The sequence below is a fragment of the Ceratotherium simum genome, chromosome 13, assembly GCF_057802395.1.
Source record: "Ceratotherium simum simum isolate JZ-2026a chromosome 13, ASM5780239v1, whole genome shotgun sequence".
Taxonomy (NCBI): Eukaryota; Metazoa; Chordata; class Mammalia; order Perissodactyla; family Rhinocerotidae; genus Ceratotherium; species Ceratotherium simum.
In genome coordinates this window covers 63,215,999-63,238,273 of record NC_141912.1, presented here as the reverse complement: position 1 = coordinate 63,238,273, position 22,275 = coordinate 63,215,999, and the positions used below count along the sequence as shown (strand labels likewise).

Genomic DNA, 22,275 nt, shown 5'->3' with positions numbered 1-22,275 from the left:
GTCTCTCTCTCACTGCTCAGTGGAACAAGTGGTGATGTTTTATAGCCAAGGTGATATTTTGTGATTGTTATTAGAACTCAGGGGGAATAACACGAGAGGACCCGGTCAACCCAAGGTTGGCAGCAGTGGGACTGAGATACTTTGTAAGCATAAAGCAAGGTCAAACAGATTCACTTTTACCTATCAATTCTATTTTAGAGGAAAAGGTATCAATACAGTACTTATTCGAGAGAAAAATCTGATGGTAATATACAAGAACACACAGTAGCAGACTTCTCCACCTCCAAGATACGTCTCCCATTGCAAAATCTAGTTTATCTTAAACAAGTATCTGGCATTGGGAAATCTGTGGTATGATGGAAGAACCAGAATGTTAAGTTCTGTTTATCACTTCATCATTAAAACACTCATCATCTCTTGGTCTGTTTTCACCCTTAGTATGTATGAAGTATGTCGGAAAGTCTTTCAAAGCATTGATGTTTGTGGAAATTGTAACTTATGTGTTTATTCTAACGTCCCTCCAAGCTCTCTGGAATGTATTTTAAGGTAGGAAAGTGGTTAGAAATAATGGTTATATGTTTAAAAAATGAGAAGCAACTAAGAAAAGTGATCAAGTTAAAACAATTTTTCTAAGTTGATAATTGAAGAAATGCTACATATAAATTTAAAATAAGCCAGGATGGTGTTGAAATAATTTATAAAGATATAAATCCCTCTCTCTACATATCCCCAACTTCCCAAATAACTTGATACAAATCATCCTTTTTGTCACAGTAGGTGATGTTTCTTCTATGGTCGTTCCTTTTCTTAATTTTCCACTTAGAACTCACCCCAAATTGTATTCTGTCCTCAACATTCCATCAAAATTCTTCTTGTCAAGGTCTCTGATGAGCTCCATCTGGTCAATTTCCAAGGTCAGTTTTCTATCCTCATCTTACTGGGCTCTCAGAAGCTTTCGAAAGTTCATCACTTTCTCATTGAAACACTCATCATCTCTCAGCTTTCCCTCCCCCCACCCCCGCATTTGCTGTAGCTCTTTCTCACATCTCTTTTGCTGGCTCTTTCTTATTTCCCTGCCTTCTAAATGTTGAGTTCCCAAGTTCTATTTTTTCTCATATTCTCTCCTGGATGAAATAATTCATTCCCGTGGTTTTAAATATCATCCTTTGAGTTTCAAACACGCTTTTCTTCCTCACGTTTTTCCCATCACAGAAAATGTTGGCTATCTAGTTGGTCAAGCCAGAGACTGAGGAGCCACCCTTCATTCCTTCCTGTCTCTCATCCTGCACGTCAAAACCACCAGCAAGTGCCATCTGTTCTACCTACAAAACACATCTTGATCCACCCACTCTTCCCCACTTTCATGTCTGTAGTCAAAGGCATTCCTATTTCTTGTCTGGATAACTTCAGTAGCCTCCTAACTGTCCTCCAGCTTCCTGCTCCACCCCTTCTCCTACTACCACTGAATCCTAATCTTTTCTCTTCCAAACCATCAAAGGGATGGATGGATGGAGAAATGACCCTGACCAACTTTTGCTTAACAGTCCTAATTTGCTTCCAATGTTTTACAAAGTCCTGCAAAATCTGGTCTCTTCTTCCTATTCCAACTTCATCTTAAGGGGTTGACCTCTTGCTACACAGGTCTCGTCATCCTATGAGAATATTCCAAGCTCTTTCCTACCTTGGACCTCTGCACTTGTGGTTACTTTTGCCTGAAACGTCCCCTTACCCTCCAGCTCCTCACAAGCCACGTTCCTTCTTAACTTCATCTTTCACCCTACACAGCACTTCTGAAGGCTTCCCACACCACCTTATCTAAAGAAGTCTCTGCCTCCCATTCCATGGTTATTACCCAACATAGCACAGCTTTTATTCATTTGCTAACAGTTAATTATGTATCTCTTCCATAGGGTTTGTTCACCACATGGGCAGGGTCCATATCTGTCTTGATCACTTTCATATCCCAGCATCTAGCAGAGGGCCTGGCACAACAGTAGACACAAAATTATTCATGAATAATCGCAGGAGCTGCACTATGGCAGCCAAACAAATCCAGAAGTATGTGACTTGTTTTTGTTGTTTTTCTCAGGAATACTCCAGGCGAATTTGGATAAGCACGTGGACTAAATACACAAAGAAAATCATTATGAATGGATCAGTTGACAGCCAAGAGAATCAAGACAATTTAGAAAAATGTAGGCTTATCACCAATAGAAGGGAAAAGTTTCTTAGGATGATTTAACAGTAAGAAAATGCACGATGGGATGAGGCTACTTGGAGGAATACTTGGTGAGTCCATGCATAGAGGCGTCTCTCCATATCTAAGTCTCATAGAATGATGACTAATTTTTCAAAGGGAATACTTCATTGTTTGTGTCACTGCAAATTAAACTGGACTAGACACTAAAAGATTCACAGTGAGGAATAAGTTCCACTGACTAATAAATGGCAATATGACTGCCATTAAAAGTTTCTATTACAAAAAAAGAACAAAGCAGGAGGCATCACAATCCCTGACTTCAAAACATACTACACAGCAATAGTAATCAAAACAGCATGGTACTGGTACAAAAATAGACACACAGATCAATGGAACAGAATTGAAAGCCCAGAAATAAAACCACACATATATGGATAGCTAATTTTTGACAAAGGTGCTAAGAATATACAATGGATAAAGCAAAGTCTCTTCAATAAATGGTGTTGGGAAAACTGGACAGCCACATGCAAAAGAATGAAAGTGGACCATCTGCTATCGCCATTCACACAAATTAACTCAAAATGGATCAAAGACCTGAAGGTGAGACATGAAGCTATAAAACTCAAGGAGAAAATATAGGCAACACACTATTTGACATTGGTCATAAAGGAATCTTTTCAGATGACATGCCTACCCAGACTAGGGAAACTAAAGAAAAAATAAACAAGTGGGACTTTATCAGATTAAAGAGCTTCTACAAGACAAACGAAACCAGAATCAAGATGAACAGACAACCCACCAGCTGGGAGAGAATATTTGCAAAACATACATCTGACAAGGGGTTGATCTCCATAATATATAAAGAACTCACACAACTGAACAACAAAAAAGCAAACAACCCGATCAAAAAATGGGCAGAGGAAATGAACAGACACTTCTCCAAAGAAGATATACAGATGGCCAATAGGCACATGAAAAGATGTTCAACATCACTAATCATCAGGGAAATGCAAATCAAAACAACACTAAGATACCACCTCATGCCCGTTAGAATGGCTATAATCACCAAGACAAAAAACAACAAGTATTGGAGAGGATGTGGAGAAACAGGAACCCTCATACACAGCTGGTGGGAATGCAAACTGGTGCAGCCTCTATGGAAAACAGTATGGAGATTCCTCAAAGATTTAAAAATAGAGATGCCCTATGACCCAGCCATCCCATTACTGGGAATCTATTCAACAAACCTGAAATCAACAATCCAAAGAGGCTTATGCACCCCTATGTTCATTGCAGCATTATTCACCATAGCCAAGAAGTGGAAGCAACCTAAGCGTCCCTCGACTGATGATTGAATTAAGAAAATGTGGTATATATATACAATGGAATACTACTCAGCCATAAAAAAAGACAAAATCGTCCCATTTGCAACAACATGGATGGGCCTGGAACGTATTATGTTAAGTGAAATAAGCCAGAAAGAGAAAGACAAACACTCTATGATCTCACTCATATGAGGAATATAAACCAACACATGGACAGAGAAAACTGTACTGTGGTTACCAGGGGCAGTGGGGGTGGGGGGTGGGCACAAGGGGTGAAAGGAGACATATATATGGTGATGGACAAACAAAAATGCACAACCCAAAATTTCACAATGTTGAAAACCATTAAAACAGCAATAAAAAAAAAGTTTCTATTACAGAGTGAGCAATGAACCCACTCAAGGAGAAAGCTTTGATACCAAATCCATTCAAAATATCCGTGGAAATGAAACCTGAGAATCATTAATTTTGAAGAATGACCTTTACTTGAGTTAATTTTGTTTGTATGCCTGCATAAAAGGCAAAATTCCCTAATCCAAGAGCAAGAACAAGGCACTAAAGAAGGTTAGGGCTTCCTGTCACCACAGCTGCGTGAGAAGAAGACACTCCTGCGTGATGGTCAGCTCTGTAAGGGCTTCTGTGAGTGACGGGGCCTCCCAGTTACCACGTGACGCCATAACATTTGTCTAATAACCTGAATATTGATTTAGTAGAGCATTCAAGCTTCTTCACAGATATTCAAGACATAATGGTAATGAAATAATAATAACACCACCTTATGTCTGAAGTGCTCCTTGCAATTTTCAAAGGATCTTCACATACATCACCTAATTTGATCCTCGTAATAGCTATAAGAGAAGCACCTATGATGTGAGATTATAGCTAAAATGTTTCACTTTTAAAAATTGATATGCTGAGAGCTTATAATTCATGTCCAGAGGAAAACAGATGTATAAAAATTTAACCTAGGGGGCTGGCCCAGTGGCGTAGTGGTTAAGTTCGTGTGTTCCACTTTGGCAGCCCGAGGTTCGCCAGTTCAGATCCTCGGCCCGGACATACTCAATACTCATCAAGCCATGCTGAGGCAGCATCCCATATAGAAGAACCACAACTCTACAACCATGATATACAACTATGTACTGGGGCTTTGGGGATAAAGAAGAACAAGAGGAAGATTGTCAACAGATGTTAGTTCAGGGCCAATCTTCCTCAAAAAAAAAAAGAAAAAAAATTTAACCTAGAATGGTGTCCCTTTCTACTCATTTATAAATTGAGAGAGACATCCAAGCATGTTTTGAGATACACAGTTAAGTTTATACTTAAATGTTCAGAAAAGCTAAAGTAGCAAAACTTTCTATTTTTGAGAAAATAATTTTGTAATTTACTATCTCTGATTAGTTATTAAAGTTTCTTTTATTGATAAGAAAAATTAAGGCAAGATTTGTCAGGAGAACAGCAGAAACCACTTGCTGTGTTTACATTTGAGCAAAGTGTTTCACAAGAGTTCAAGCGATAGAGGAGCCGAGAAGCCACGTGAGAGACTCTGAGGTAACCTAGGGATTAGAAGAAGAAGAGACTGTCCTTCCCGCTACCCAGGCTGGACCGGCAAAGGAGATGGCACGTGACCTAAGCCCAGGGCCCGAGGCACCTGGCGGAAGCTGGAAGCCCCTCGGACCTGCAGCTAAAGAGACACCAGGTGCTGCCCAAAGCAGAAAGTGGGGAGAAATATCCTGGGATTCTCTCCTCTCCCCGACCTCCAACCTCTCACCAGTGACTCTGAGGGGCCAATCTTTTCACCTAGCCAGAAGCCAATGCCACAGGAACCTGTATGAACCCTGAGTGGCAGGGGAAAAGGGTGAAGAACGGATCAGGTGCCAAACAGGCCCTGGACAGCACTCAAGTCAGGAAGACTTCTGAGTGACGAAGTGTTTACTCTTTAGATCCACCAGCTACAAGCTGTTGAATCAACACCAGTGTTCCGATGATTCAAAACAAATGCTCTCTTCTTACAATGATATACCCGTAGGATTCCAAAGAATAAACAGAAGCACAATCCAAGATTTGAACTACGTCTCCTAGTCCTCACTGGCTTGAGGACTATGATACTTTTTCCCACTTGCACCTACGCTGTTCGCTGTATACACGCATCATGCACTCAACATATTTTGCTCATTAACTGAATGATTTAAGTGCTGATGACAATTTCATTCTTCTTAACCTTAAGCAAAGCAATTAGAGGACATCTAGGATGGAGTCATTGTGAGAAATTCTATCATATTAATACTGCAATTACTCCATAATCGTGGAAATCTAAAATCTTCAGAATTGCTTAACAAGTCCATTCTGGGAATGGATACAGTTTGGAAGATGGGAGATAACAGAAAGGAAGAAACAAGGTAATGTTAGGCAGGGAGAAAATCTGGATATGCTTCAACGCCAAGAAACTTCCTGCATTTATTACACTCTCTACGCTCGATAATTGGGGGTGAGCTGAACAAATCCCCCTGGCGGTTGGAGACTTTTCTGCTGGCACTGCCTTCAGGGTTGGGAGCCTCCCTCTCTCTTTGTTGCCTCCTGCTTATTTGAATAAATACTTCCACCCACTCACCCACTCTTGGGCTTTATTTTTCCTCCCTCAAGTCTTGTTTTTCCTCCCCCGCACATTTCCCCCTGAGAAAGGCATTCTCTGCTACAGAAAAGCTAATAGCTTTTACCCTCTTCCCTTTCTCCCTCTACTGCTTCCGAGACGCCACTTGGTGTGCACCCTCCTCTGGAGTGGAGGCAGCTTCCTGAACTAACATGAACGTCTTCAAATACATCCTCGAAAGGATCCTAAGGCACCTGGCCCTCCTCTGCGGCCCAGTCACTGTGGCTGTGATCTCCCTTCTCACCCAGAGCCGGACAAGACGCCAATGGTCCTACGGCTCGGGCCTCATGTCATCCACATATTCACACACTTTCCTCTTCATCTTGTCTTCTAAGACTCAGGACACCTCCCGGCTACTGCTGATCCCCACTCTGTGTAGGTACTCCAGTCATCCTCTCTGTCAGAATATCATCTTCCCCTTGGTTGACCTTGCAGGGGCAGTCTACCAGAGGTGACAACTCCACCTGACAATGCATCACGCTGCTCATAGAGAAGGCCACGCCACTGACTTTATCTTCACGGGCCACAGTCCTATCTCCAAAAGCTGCTGGTTGTATATACCTATACTTTATCCATTTCATGTCTCTATTCACCATAAGACCAAGTGTCTGTCAGGGTTAAAAAGAACTTTAAAGTTACTCTCATGCTAATGTTCAGGCACATTACTGTCTCTTTTAGACAGTTAACTATCAGGACAGAAAGATTCTATTCCCAGATTTGCTATGCACTTGCTCTGTAACCTTGAACAAATGACTTTACTTCAAGGATTATAACAACTTATCCATTGCACAGAGGTGTTGTGGAGATTAATTAACTCATGTTTTAAGGTGATTTGAGAATCTGCTAATGAAAGATGCTATATAAATGCTAATTTTTATTATTCATTCCCACATCTATATATTCTCTTTCAGATGTCTCCTAAAATGGTCACCCTAAGCAATTACTATTAAACTTTTAAAGAATGAAAATGAGGAACTGAATTTTCATTCTGAATCCTGAATTTTCTTCCTTTTCAAGATGTAAGCCTTGTGATCTCTAAGTCATTTAAATGCAGATCTTTTGGCTGAATCACAGTTATATATGACGCTTATACTTAATAATAAGGATATGGAGATTTGGAAAAATTACAAACTTAACAAAGCAGCACTTGGAAATACAGTCTATTGTTCAAGCACACATAGCCTATGCAACATCACACCCAGATTTCCATGTTTCTAGGCTTTTAGATGTAAAGTATTTTACAACAAGCAAAATATTTTAACACCATTCCATTCTAACTCCTTTAGCACATTTTAAAGAGCCATTCTATCCAGAAGACTCCATATGGTCATTATGATTTTCCCAGTAGTGCATCAGAATTATGATTACTGATGATGTTGTATTATTATATGTAGGTTCACTGAAAGTCCTAAAAACTTTTGCAATTTGCATAAACATCATGTAGTTTGTGCCTATGTGGTCATTACTGTGGTAGACCTGCTAGTCTCTGGGATACGCAAGTTAGAAGTAGAGAAACAGTCGCTCTGCTGCTAATTCAGAATGGTGGAATGCTTTAGTCTGGAGGGAGCTCCAGCCACTCTGGGGTAAACTTGGCCTTACTGCCTCTATCCTTATCCCTTTGGTTCTGAGGAATGATTCTCCCCAGAAACCTTCTTCCATTTAAGATTGATCTAGAATTTAGGAATTTATTATAGATCCCATCAACATTCCCATTTTGGTCTAGAATTTCCTAGATCCAGTTGGAAAAACCTCAAAATTACACCACTTACCAAGTTATTCCATCCTCTCAGGATCTCTCTTTGTTTTGACCTAGCACAAGGCATGGCTTTGTGGGGAGAAGAGAGGGACAATTCCTCTGGGCACTTTTGAACACTAGAACATATGATTATCAGCATACTTCTGATGGAAAGGGTAGGCAACCAATTATAGTGTCTTTCTCTAAAGAGTGTCTTATGAAATAATCTTATATTAAAACAATTGGCAATACATATAAAAGAATGCAAGTTTTGCCTTGTATACTGAACATATGCAATATATCAGCAGTGGGTTTACCGCAAAATTTCAAGGTAAAGTCACATACAAAACAGTAACATGATGTATATCAATAGAAAATAAGATATTATATTCCCTACATCTTGCTTGGTTACTTTTAGTACAATATGAATGATATTAATAGCTGTTGACTACCCTCTACTTCACTTCATGGTAGAAAAGAAGCTGAGAGGAGTTTGCTCTTTTACAAAAGCCATGTGGTTGGGCCTCAGAGTCCTGATTCTTAACCTGCTCAATTTACACCCCTCCTGAGGGTTCATAATTTAAGACCAAAAACTTTAGCAGTCATCATTCTGTAAGAGCTAAGAGCAAAACATTTACTCTGAAAGATATCGATCTAATGTACTAATAGAGTTTATAATCAGTATAATGGTAGACTTCATAGAAACATTCCAATTTTGTAATTTTTAACAGCTGCCCTCACATAGAACATCTAGATCTTGGTTTAAATTTGTAATGCTATCCAGAAACTACTTTAACCAACAAAAGGACCTCTGGTACCTAAGAATCATGAAGAGGATCTTCGGTTTTGTTCTTTACGAATGCTCTACTTGGTTCCCATTATGACAGAATTATGACAGAATTATTATTATTAAAAAGACAGTTATCTTTTTAAATATAGAGGCTCCTCTTTAAAAATATGATCTTGAGAAAGGGGATTCTGATGTACTACTGAAAAAACCTATGCCCAGAATCTTAATCCCAACCTGGCAAAAATTCTTGTATGATACATAACTGCAAAAGCTAACATGACTCTTCTCCCTCGCTCCAGTGTCACGTGAATCAATCGATCTATCTATCTGTATATGTATTTCAAATATCAAGGAAAGGTTTATTCTACTGCTTACCTCTAACGAACTCATTGATATCGTTGATCCAGTTTCGCTTCTTGATAGTCCTGCATTATCATCCAACTCAGAAGCCATGAAATTCTTCACAGCTGTGCGAGGCTCAAAGGGCAAATTCTGCATATGTTCCTGGGGTGCGAGGTGCTGATCTAAGTTCATATTGAACTGGTCCATTACAGGGGGATTCATGTTGAATTCAGGATTCACTTTATAGTGCAATAGCCTTTCATGTGGCAAGGTTTCCATGCCAATATTCATTTTGCTTTCCTCTTTCATTGACGGCTGGGTATTTACAGAACTTCTGGGCATCACAATATAGTCACTTTCCATGATTCTTTCTTGAGGATGGACTATGTCCATATCAGCCCCTCTCAAGTTGTCGTCTGTACATAAGTACACGGTTCTCCGCAATTCACTATTCTCTTTTTTCAAACATTGATTGCCCAGCTCGTTCATACTCATGGGCATGTGCAGACCCGTGGGTTGCTGGATGATGACTTTGGAAATGACATTTCCAGGCAATGTTGAATAGCTTAGCCCTTCAGGGTTTGTTCCCTTTTCTTCTTCATCATCATTTAGAGAAATCCTAGAGAGTGTTCCTGTTATCGTTGCTGCTCGGCAAGGACCAATATCTTTATGAAGAACTGTGAAGTAGGATATAAAAATTCATAAAAGAAAGTTAATATGTTTTTATGTTTTCATTATTGTATTCTGTTGTCTCTCTGTCAAATTCCTTAATGTAATAAAAATAATATTTTGAAGAATTACATATCTGTTTGTACATGGTCCAGATTACTCAATCACTCTTTATTGATACTGATATGCTCTCATGGATCTCAGGGAGCCCACAGCTAAAACATATATGAAAGTTAAAAGTTTCAGTGCCCTATCCTTAAATAACTCTGCATAACTTTTCAGGGGAAAGGCAGATTACCAGAGAAGTTTTCTGCATTAATTTACTGCAAAGAGTTTGAAGAATTACAGATATATTCACATAAAGTTGATATTTTCTTGAAGGCTTTTCCCTAAAGTATTTTAGAAGTTTTCTCATTAAAACACTGTTTGAAAGAGGTAATCAATGAGAATTTCATCCTATTGCATTGGAAATCTCTCCAAAATTTATGCATGTTGAAAATTAATGAGCATTTATCTATGAAGTCCATATGGTCAAGGCAGATACAGGGTTCAAAAGCCTTTGTCAACTTCAGTTCCATGTAGGAAAAGAAAGGAATTTTTTTTCAAGATCAATCCATATGCTCGAATGCCCTTGAGGGGGTATTAAAATCACCAGCTGATGTTAAGCAGAAAAAAACTGTATGGGCCTCTGAAAACTCCATTCTATTTTAAGCCTGAAAAATAATGACTTAGAAAAATTAAAAATGCATGACAACTTGTAGTAAGAGAGGGAACAAAATGAAAACATAAACATAAACCAAACCGAGCAAACCAACCAAAGAGTTTAGAATTCTTTATTGAAACACTTTAGTTTTTTCTTTTTTTTTCCCTCTACATAATATTACCCATATTTTATGGGTAATAGAGGCAGAATGACTCAAAGCATGCTTAGTTGTGAACAACTGTCAGATTTGAGGTAGGAAAGAATGAAATTCTGAAGAAACAATCTTGGTAATTTTGGTATTGAAAGCACAGAACAGCACTGTGTGCAAGTTGGCTCACCATGGGCCCCAAATGCAGCCCTTTCTACAAAGCAGAGTGGCTGCCAAGGGAAACTTCATTAGGCAGAGATAACTGTAAAATATTTGGTTTATTGTCTCCTCATGAAAAGTTTCAGATATGTTGAATTCACCCATTATTATCCGGTTTTCAAATAGCATCATAATTATTATGCATTAAAACAGAGGTTGAAAAATTGAAGATTCTGAATGTCTTTCCCTATTACCAAGAAGAGAAGCCTTCAAAATTACTTTAAAACAGGCATCGTATATGTAATACCTTTTATCTTCAGAGATACTGTATTTAATTATTGTATTAGGTCTCTTTATTTCAGACACCAAAACTCATGTTAAATCTACAACTACATATTTTTTTATTAATCCGTAATTTGGTTGTGACTTTTTATATTTAACTATTGTATTAAAAAGTAGAATAATCAGTTTAAAAAAGTTATTTCCATGGGGCCAGCCCGGTGGCGCAAGCGGTTAAGTGCGCACGCTCCGCTGCGGCGGCCCGGGGTTCGCTGGTTTGGATCCTTGGTGCGCACCAACGCACTGCTTGTTGAGCCATGCTGTGGCGGCATCCCATATAAAGTAGAGGAAGATGGGCATGGATGTTAGCCCAGGGCCAGTCTTCCTCAGCCAAAAAAAAAGAGGAGGATTGGCAGATGTTAGCTCAGGGCTGATCTTCCTCACAAAAAAAAAAAAAGTTATTTCCAAACCTCTTAAAATAATAGATAGGTAACGAATTGTGGTCGCCACGAACAATTTACATGAAAATATTAAGGGAGAAAGTATGTTAAATTAATAGATTTAGTCATATTCATAAACAAAATACTTTAAAAAAACTCCAAATTCAGGAAGAATATTTTTAATCCTTAACTTTATGCAAAAATTAATCCAAAATTTATATAGCAGTACAATTTAAAGACTAGTTATGGGAGCCTATCATATTACATTAAGGAAAAATAAATAATTTTATACTTTTATGAATATATTGTAAACCATAAAGAAAATCTCGGTACTGAATATTGATTTCATAATCTGCATTTGTATGATACATTTGGTTTTGTATAAATGTCATGTGATTTGTAGTTATAGTCAGCACATTTTTATCAATTGATACAGCTATCTTTACTGAAAATTTGTATATCTTAAATATTTGGGGAAAGATAATTCTTATTATGAAGTAATGTCTACTCTATATAAGAGATATCTCTGTCTCAGACTTGCTTAAAGTAGATATCCAAGTTTTGAATATACAATAGAAACAAATCCACACCACGTACACATCCAAACATGGTGTCAAAGTGATGGGGCTTTTGAGAGAAATTAATCAAGTTGTGAAAGGCAAAATGTAAGCAAAAACAAAACAAAACAAAAATCCCTTGAATATTTTGCATAATCAGACATATACTCCACCCTTTGGGAAAGCAAATTTCAACCAAATTTGGAGAAAGATTATTCAGAGTCCGTGAATTGAGACTTTAAAATTGAATATACCTCAACAGGGACAGAAATCTCTAGAAAAAGTCAGAGGCAAGCTCCTGATGAACTCAGCTATAAAGGGCACATCCAGAAAATGAAAACATTAAAAAACTTTTTTTTTCTAATAAAATAATGGTACTGGCCTGTATTAGGAATATTAAATCCCAGAGTGCAGTGAAGTCTGGGGGAAAACGGGTCATTTAACAAAAGAGAAGGAGATGAATACTGAAGGGGTGAGGCCGGAGCCTGGGGAGGATGGTCTACACAACACTTCTCCAGCTTCAGCTTGCATCGGAATCACTTGGATGGCTTGTGAAAACACTGATTACTGAACCCCACCCTGCAGCAGGTCTGGGGCAGGGCCTGAAGGCTGGTATCTCTAAAAAGTCCCAGGAGATGCTAACATGCTGGTCTGGGGACCACACTTGACAACCACTGGTTTCACGTTAACAGCTGTTAAAGAAAAGACAAACTGTCTGCTTCTGTTTCACTTCTCTACCAAGGAGAACTGTAATACAGCACACAAGGCTGAAAGGAAACTCAACTGAAGATTAAAAAATAGGAATTAAATGAACACCTAATTATTTTAAATAAATTCCGGCTTCTGGACCCAGAAAAATCACATTCCACCTTGGAACACAGAGGTGGAACCTGGCACCATGGCCAACCATCTCTGAGAAATGATGGAAAGTGGGTGAGCAAGGGAAAATATTTTATCAATTTCCCAAATAAGGAAATGGTAGACTTTGGAAACAAACACTCGTGAGATGTGTCTTAGCAATAATTTGTCAGACAGTAAACGGGAAAGGGTGATTCCTAATAGCCTGCTTACGCAGGTCCCTGTGGGTTGTCAAGTCACAACAGCGACTCTAATGCTCTGCTAGGACCACTCGACATGGAGAGTTCTGAGTGAACTCAGGAATGAGAATATGAGATGAGTCTCTCATATTCTTGTGATTACGACAACTCTGCGATCTCAGACTCTGCATAGATGTTTCATGGTTATGAGTTGAATCTGAAAACTGCACGTAAAGAGAGTCTGCATCGGATGGGGGGGTGCCTTACTGCACTCAGCAGCTTTCCACACTCAGTCTTATTCCATTTAACTACTTTATTGACAGTTTGGGTCAAGATTTAGAAGGTATTCTTATCAAACTGTCAATGGCCAAACAATTCCAAATGGATAGAATACTAACCTGAAACTAGTACGATAATAGTAAATAATATAAATGCAAAGGCCAGATTTGTCTTAAAGGAAAAAACCTCAGAACCTTCCCATAATTGCAGACTGGGAGAATCCTGTCAGTTACTACAGAAAGTCAGGGATTTTAGAAGACAACAAGTTGACACTAGTATTGTACCAGTGGCTATGAGATCAGACACAAACGTACATAGCATTTATATAAGGAAAGAGCCAACTGTGGTAAATGCTGGATAAGTATGTATACGTTTGGGCATCATAATTTAAAATTATTGACAAATTGGAGGCTACGTGGGACACCGTGCCTCCTGGGAGAACACCATGAGGAACAAACGAGGAACCATGGTTTGTCTAGTCTGGAAGAAAGACTTGAACGGGGCTAAATATTTGCTTTCAAACATTTGGATATTTAGATGAAGTAGATATCTACTGAAATTCTAGAAGGCAGCACTAAAGCCAACAAATAAAGGGTAAAATAAGATATATTTTGTCCCAACATAAAGGAGCATTTTCAACAACTGGAATTATCCAAAAGATGAAACATGTAGTTTCCTTTAAAACTCTCGAGTCATCTACTTTTGGTGAGATTCAGCCACAGGCTGGAGGACAACCATCAGGGACACAACCACGGCTCCTATGACTCTAAGGCAGGATGTGCTGCGTTGTTTCTCCTGGTGCCCTCTGAAAATGTAACAACAACAAGAGCAGCTATGATACACACACACACACCACACACACACACAATGGTATTTCATCCTCACAATAACTCATATTCCATAAACAATGAAACTGAGGCACGGAGAGGCTAAGTTGGCTGGCCTTGCACTTGACAACCAGTAATTGGTGGAACAGTCACCCGTGGGATGGGAGGCGTATGTTTCCAAGCCAGTGCTCTTCTGCTGCCAGGGTGCTCCCAATTAACCACTCTTAGTTTCCCTCTCATTCCTCATTCACTCTCTTTCTCTCCTTACCTCCCACTCCCCCACACTCAGCTATTACAATGCTTCCATTTGAAAGAGTCTATTTATTCACCCACACAAATATGTGATGTGTAAACCATAGCATTTTCTTTAAAATCAAAATCTATAAAAATGTTTTAATTTTTATATATTTTCAAAATCCAAATATTCTTACCTGATCGACAAGCAATGTCTACATCCTTTTCAAAGTCTGTCTGTAACAAGAAATAATAAGGCATAGAATCATCATTTAATGAATATCTCAAGTGACTTTTACTAACCAGATGATCTGAAGTTTGCAGATATGTGACTAGGCAGTACCAGGTTATTGTTTCGTGCAAAGGAAGTTTCTCAAGGAACAATCAGATTGTTCTCAAGAGTATTTCCTAGAGACCAAATGTTGAATAAAATTAATGGAAACATGGCATACAATTTTGATAAGGCAATACAATATCCCGCGTCATCTTCAGTAAGGAGATTAACATGATATATAAAAGGACAGAATTTTAAGGCAGTTTCTTAAACTATAATAAAAGATTAGAATGCGTGTTATTATGAAGATAATTAAGTAAATGTCTTTTTTATTTATATTTTTAAGCATTCACTTTGAATATATTGTTTGTAATGTAATATCTTATAATACGGCTTTGTCAAACTCTCATTGTCAAACTAGGCTCTTCTAATGATCCATTTTCTCTCAAATGTGACTAAAAGCTTTCAGGTTTAGGAATTAAAACGGAAGATTAGACAATACTAATCTAGCCTAGAACCTGCTAGAGTTTAGTTCTATCCTCATATTTTCCCCAAACTTTTATTTTAAACAAATTAGTTATTTTTTTAATGGTAAAATTAAATTAGCCCATTTTAATCAATATTCTAAATATCACGATATTCAAGTTTTTATCTATTTTTTTAAATAAGGAATTAATTATTCCTTCTCAAGTCTTAGTTACCACTATATCATTTAGACTATTTTTATGTTGCCTAATCCAAAAACATTAATAATAAATCAAATATGTTATAAAAAGAATCTCTATTTAAGCCCTGATTTTAAAGACATAGTTTAGATCTTATCTCATTTCTAAAATATACCAAAGTGGTTATGTGTAAGGTACCCCTTAATCCCAATGTCAGTCAGAGCTCATGTACAATAACAACTTTCACTGGAAGCCTGGCTGCCCCTATGCTTCAGGCAGTGTTCTCATCTTAGGATGATGCTGATTTCATTGGTCTGGGGTGCGGCTCCTCGGCTCCTCTGATGATCCTCATGTGCAACCAAGGCTGAGAACCACTGCTTCAAGACTCGAAGTGTAGATCCATAGCATTCTGATCGGTAAACAAATGTGATCCCATGGACAAATTGCTATCCCTAATTCTTGGCAACGATGAGAATACTCTCTGGTGTTGCAGAGCAGCCCCACACTCAGCACACCAGGGGGCCACTGACAGATCCTGTACTTCTAAGCAATCCAGATAGCATAGTTATCTGGTACCAGAGTTCTAAGTCTGTTAATGAACTAAAGTCAAGTCACTCAAAATAGAACTTTGAACTGAACTATCTTACTAACAAGAATATTTGTTTATTCTCTTGAGAAATCATGATTTAATCAATACTCAGAGGGAAAATAAAAGACTCACCATGATCTGAGCATGCCCATTGGGAAAAGAACTTGAAGAATCAGCATTGATTGGGTCCTGACAGTTTCTCAATCGGCATCTAAATGCATCCTGAACCTGTGAAAAAAATGACAAACATCAATTTTCTTCTCTCTTGGTAACGACCAGATAGTGTCTATATTGGCAATCAACTGAGAAAGCGGTTATCATGGTTTTTATGATCTAATACCCATTTTGTTTACTTCTTAATACACATACTGGTGTACCTGGACTCTGCTGTATGCCAAAGAATTTCATCCTTTGCCATAATCTATAGAGGGATGTGCTGGGAACTCCTCAGCTATCAAAATGGCTATGCCTGGCTCAACACAGTAATTCTCGCCAGAGGGCGGATTTATTTCCACTGTTACAAACAATAGATGTGTCTTTCAAAGGGCATTTACTATTTGGTATGGGATAATCTTCATAACAGCTTTAAACATTGTGAAAAATGAGATTATTCAATGATCTTTCGACTAGAATTGATTTGGAATTTTCCCTTTATGTCTCATGTAAGGCATCATATTGAGGAGACTATTTCTTGTTTCCCTTGAAGTACCATGTGCCCTGATGTAAAAACAAAACACAATGAAACAAAAATTTTAAAAAAGGCTCTGGTTCTGGTTGATTGTCTTGGGAAGAAAAAAAAAGGTCACTTAGCAAAGCCAAACTTCCTTAATATCCATTCACAACTAGATTCTGAGTAAAGAACAAACAGATCACAAGGAAACTTGAAGAACCTTAAATCCTTTATTGAACAAGTGAATAAACATGAATAGATGAACAGCAAACACAGAAACCAATCCGTAGTTATTCTGATCCTATGAAGCATCAGCATGTCCTTTCCACTTCCTGCGGCTCATTAGCTCCTAACGAGCTGTTGATAGACATCCTCACAAGTAGCTTCTTATCTCAGTCAATGGCAAGGTCATTTTACTAATATTTTGTTTTTCTGACTTCACATTATTGATATTCTCCTTCTCATTAATTATAATCTGTTTTATTGGGTTAAAAACAAAGCACCGATGAGGTGGCACTTCCCCTACTTACTGAAGCACCATTGTAGCGACTATAGAGGTGAACATGCACCAACCTTCACCTTTGAGAAGCACTGATAGAAAAGATCCGGTCACTGCTGTGTTGTGACATACGGGCAGTGTATGTGTTGGCCAGAAAAAAACAGAGCCTATTAAGTTGTTTTTGGCTTCTCTTGTCCACAAGTCATTAGCAGCCTCCTTCCAAAATGGCAAGATTTGGAAAGTGACGTGGAGTTTAGCCGCCACCACGAGTCCTGGCCAACCAGTTCAATACCGAGACCTCCATCCACCTCTATTTCTCCACCTCAGTTTCTAATCCTGGTGAGGCGACTCCTGCAGCTGTGAATCAAGGGAGGGGGGAAGGACCCAGGGCTCTCTGACCTCTCTTCCATGCTCTGATTCTAATATTTCTAAATCTGGGATTTCCCGGAAAAAAAAGAACGAGGAGTTGCCTGATATAACTGAGCAAGGTAATTTCTTATTTCCTCCTTCAAACACAGCAGTAAAATCACAGGCTCGGTGAAGTCTAGTCTGATCATCTTTTCCTGAAGAACTGGGTGAATATGTAGAACTAAATCATCCAGCTTCTACCTGGAAGGAGACGACGTGAACAAAGGTAGATTCTTCAGAGGGGAAGGCTTTCACGCTCCCCCTTTTCAGATTAAGAAGTAATAGCTATAGGTCATAAAACGATACATTAATAATCGAAAATTGGTAATGAGTCTGGTGTTTGCCAGAAGATGACTGTTTCTGCTACACAGAAGTCTGCATTGGGGGAAACCACCAAGAAAGTCTATTCATTCTTAGAAAAAAACCTAAGAACTAATGCGAGAAAAATAGGTACTAATAGCTGCTAATTTCAGTTTGTGCCCCAAGGCAACTGTTAAAGAAGCACAATTTATAAAGGAAGATAAATAATATGTTGGAAATGTTGCCTTCCAGGAGCTTGTCACATGAAGATTATTTTCAAATCTATTTCTAAATACTAGCATATATAAAATATGAACAGTGGCACTTGGTAATACCAAACATTAATTTAACTGGTCCTCGCCAACCACTCTCTATTTTCAGACCTTCAGAGTGTAGCTGTCAAGGATATTTCTGTCTGACAATGAAATATGGAAAAGCAACTTCTGTAAGTTTCTCTTCAAAATCCACAATCTGATCCCTTGAAGGAGATACAAAAGAAATCTAACTCCTTTTCCTAACACACACACATACACACACAAAATCAATACCTTAAACTATCAAACTTACAAACATGACAGTGGATTAAAGGCAGTTCTACACAGGAGAATGATGTCAGCTTCGTGAATCAGTCAAGACTTTTCAGAAGAAATGTAAAACAGAAAAGCATAAAAGTTCAACAGCAAATTCAAGGTCATCTTAATGGTCACATAAATGCCATAATTTAAGTGTTAGATTCTCTGACACTTTTAGTGCCTCTGTTACTTCTAATTCATAAAGATTCGCAGGAGAAATTCCACTTAATTCCAAATGCTCTGTTTGATTTTTTTAAATCTTAAAAATACTTTCAGGTAATCTAGATGAATTAGCCTTAAATATTTGTCCAACACTGTCAGGGAAGAGTGATTACACTAGATTTCACACCGCATCTTCCTCATGACGGAAAAGGGCGTTCCAGGCAAGGCAGTGCCTGGAAAACGCATCTGCAGCTATCCGGAAACATTTTGATAATGAATTGACTTTTCTATCAGGTAAGCGAAGAAACTTTTATCTTCCGTGAATCATTGTGAATCATACTGATGGAGATAAGTAGAATTTTTAAAAGAGCAAGTCTACAAAGATCTTAATGCCAGACAAGGAGAAGCATAAAATATAACAAACAAACAAAAGACACAATCTAGATCTGCCTATCCCATCCTAAAATTAAAATCTTGTGAGCCAATAGTCACATATACAATGCTGGACAATAATAGTCTTGGTGTTTTTCTTGCCTTGTGATTAAGATTGAAGAAAAATAATTGTTAGAAGATTCAAATATTTATTATTTAAACTCTTTAAGCCGACTTACTATTTGTGGAAAACAAGTCACTTATTTTAGGTAACAATTTAAAATTTATACTTAGATATTAAAATCGTTGTAACTGAGTTCTTGCAATACTATCATTTTTTAAATTTAGGTAAGACCAGTAAATACAATTTTTGAATAAACCTGTCTAGAATAATTACTTAACATAAATTATGGCACAGTTAAAATCTAGACTTCAAAATTTCCTGTTTATAATACTCTGTTTTTTACCTTAATTTCACCTTAATTGACAGCCACAGAGAGAGTTAAAAAGTATGGGGATATGTAAATAGCCTTGGAATATTTGGGGGCCTTTAAGGAAATCTGATGTCATGTTGTGAAACGAAGAAAAGAATGGCAAGAAACATCTTCAAAAATAAGGTGAGATGAAAAGAGTAAGCAATCAAGGTTGTTTTCTAAAAGTATCCAACTGGCACCGTCAAAGTTATCCTGACTAGTTCCTGCTGGGGGCTGATCTAAAAATTCCTGAAAGAGCTATGAGCCTTTTACTGTGGGTGGATTCCTGGATGCCACAGGAGTTCAAAGAGGTTTGCGGGTGTGTCACGCTCCTGTCTCTCTCCTACGGGGCAGCAATGCGGTTCGTTCAGCAGCAGCGAGCCCAGAGCCGGCTTCTCGGTAGGTCCTCGCTCTGGAGGCAGCTGGCAGTGTCCCCGGGAAAATCCTTGCCAGATTTGGAGATTGCTGGGGAAGAGCACCGAGCAAGGTTTGGCAGCATTGCAGTTTAGAAAAACCTCGCAGGACGGAGCTGCGAGGTTTGAAACAGAAACAGTTTCTAGACCCCAAATCTTCACCTTTTCAGAAGACAGCTTTACCTGAAGTTACTCTTCTCGACTTCCTATTGCAGAGGATCATTTGAAGCCAAGAAAAGAAAAAAAGTTACATTCTTGAAATTATTTGAGATTGTTAGCTGGAGGGGAGAAGACTTATGTGTTTCGTTTTTCTGAATCTAATGTCTACTATTGTGTTTGATTCATATTTGAACAAATGGCTTAGGTCTTTATAATCATATTAAATTTCATATAATTTATTCATTAAATGAATGAGTAAGGTTTTTCTCAATTTCATGTGTATTATTCCAATTGACATAAGCAACTTCACATTATTAAAATATTACCTGACTTCTCTGATAGCAAAGGAAATACAAATGTTTGCCATTTGCTATACATTGAAGGAAAAACATGGACTTCAGTCTCAAATTTCAGTCCTAATGACTTTCTGTTAGAATGTAATCTATGCAGAAATAGAAGTACAATGATGTACACCTGAAATTTTTACAATGTTATAAACCAATGTTACTGCAATAAACAAAAAATTAAAAAAAAAAATAAAAAAAATAAAAAATAAAAAAAAATAAAAAAAATAAAAAAAATTTCCGCTTCTTTTTTTTTTAAAAAAAAAAAAAAAAGAAATTTCTAACTGCTAAAGGATCTATCACTTAATCTCAAAATTGTTGTAGCTTTTTACCTTTTCTGTATCAGTGTTGAGGGTCACATAAGATTCCCTAAACAACATTTCACTTATATGATCTGAAACAACGTAACAGCATTTCTTCAGCATGCAAATGAGAAAAGAAGGAGAGGGAGATTACACACCAGACACCGCCGTCGTCACCTTCACAGGAGAGACTTCATTTTAGCCTCATGCCATCCATTTGAGGTAGAAAATAAAAACTTAATTCATGACCTCTTATTTCTTATATTTGTTTTAAATCTCGGTTCCAGACATATTTAGATTCCTGTCACCAGTTTAACAATGTTGCAAAGCAGGACCCAGGGGGTCTGGAAGGAGAGGGAGGTGAGCTCTGCCTGTCCATTCGGCCAGGTACTCAGAGGAATTCTGAGTAACAGCCAGCCACGGTTGGACACTACCTGGCAGACATGCCAGAGTTTGCCTATCTCTGCTGTGAACTCTCTGGGTCTCAGTTGGTCCACTGATGCCATCTTACATCTGATTTTATGCTCTTGTTAAGCTTCTAAGCTTCTGCATGGACTTGGAGAACTACATGTGCAAAATAAGACTGACGCAAATATTCACGATATAGTTGCAGTGATGCTTATATCAGGAAAGCCTAATCTGCAAGGAGAGGTAGGATTTATATTCCCCTACCTAAGAAATGGGGTGACTATTTGGTAAAGGGAGGTTGGTGATTTCTGGGAAAAAGTATGCAGGAATATAAGCGCATCATCCTTGCGTGTGCCATCTCCATGTTGCTGGATAAAGGCGGTCTCTGTGCTCCCCACTCTCTGTTCTGATAAAATCCAGCTGTATTGCTGTATCTTTAGCCGTTCTCCCATTTTATTAAAAACAAAACAAACAAAAAATTTTCAGATGCGTTTCTTTTTGAACCTTCACTTCAGCCTGACAAAGATAAAGCTCTTAGCAACCCACACCCCTCGCCCTTTTCCTTCTTGAATCCTTGTCCTTCTTGAGCAAGCTACAGATGTTAGGATCTCCCACCCTGGCCCACTCACTAACCACAAAATCTAGCGAACTTTGTCCATGACACCACTCACAGTGGCTTCTTACGGTGGCCCGCTGAGCATCCCAATGAGAAAGCTCTAAAACATCACTTAATTAATGCTATGCCCTCAAAAGTCGTCAGTTTTGTCTTTATCCTGGTGCTACAGTTATAGCCATGCAAAAAACAAAAACCACTCTGGTGTCCAGGATCACGTCACTTGCTTTATGCCTCCATGTGCCCCGGGTGGTCCCAGAGAAGACTGTACTCTCTGCTACTCACTCTAGCTCCATTCCATGGAAACCGCATGCCCAATAACCTCGATCTTCCTCTACTTGAAACCTTCGCTTCCTTAATCCTCCAGTCTCATTTTCCCCTCGGAAACCAGTTAAGTTCTGAAGTCTTCTATCACCCACTCCCTTGTCTTCAAAGACCAGCTGAAATCCTAGTCCTACCTTAAGGAAGGGCACGGAGCCACACTTCCATGGTAATGAGTCAGACCCAACTTCCCTGTAAACAGTCAAGCACAGAGATCCATGCAGCTCTCCATATGAACCATATTATATGTCATACGACCTCTTTTCAAATTGCTGTCTAGTTATTTCACCACTGCGGGCTTCATTTATTTTTTAAAATCATTTATTTGGGGAGAGTATTGACTTCATATTAGACAGGTAA

The 22,275-nt window shown here is 38.4% G+C and overlaps 1 protein-coding gene across 1 annotated transcript in view; it reads right to left on the bottom strand.

The window, feature by feature from the left end:
• Positions 1–6,525: 6,525 nt before the first annotated feature.
• LOC101396700 (adhesion G protein-coupled receptor B3) overlaps positions 6,526–22,275 on the bottom strand; it is a 115,907-nt gene continuing 100,157 nt past the window's right edge. The window contains exons 8-11 of the mRNA XM_087437838.1: positions 16,032–16,127; positions 14,569–14,608; positions 9,073–9,716; positions 6,526–6,780 (exon numbers count right to left, since the gene is read on the bottom strand). Of these exons, the coding sequence (XP_087293964.1) occupies positions 6,526–6,780; positions 9,073–9,716; positions 14,569–14,608; positions 16,032–16,127 (1,035 nt within the window). The remainder of the gene's footprint in view (positions 6,781–9,072; positions 9,717–14,568; positions 14,609–16,031; positions 16,128–22,275) is intronic.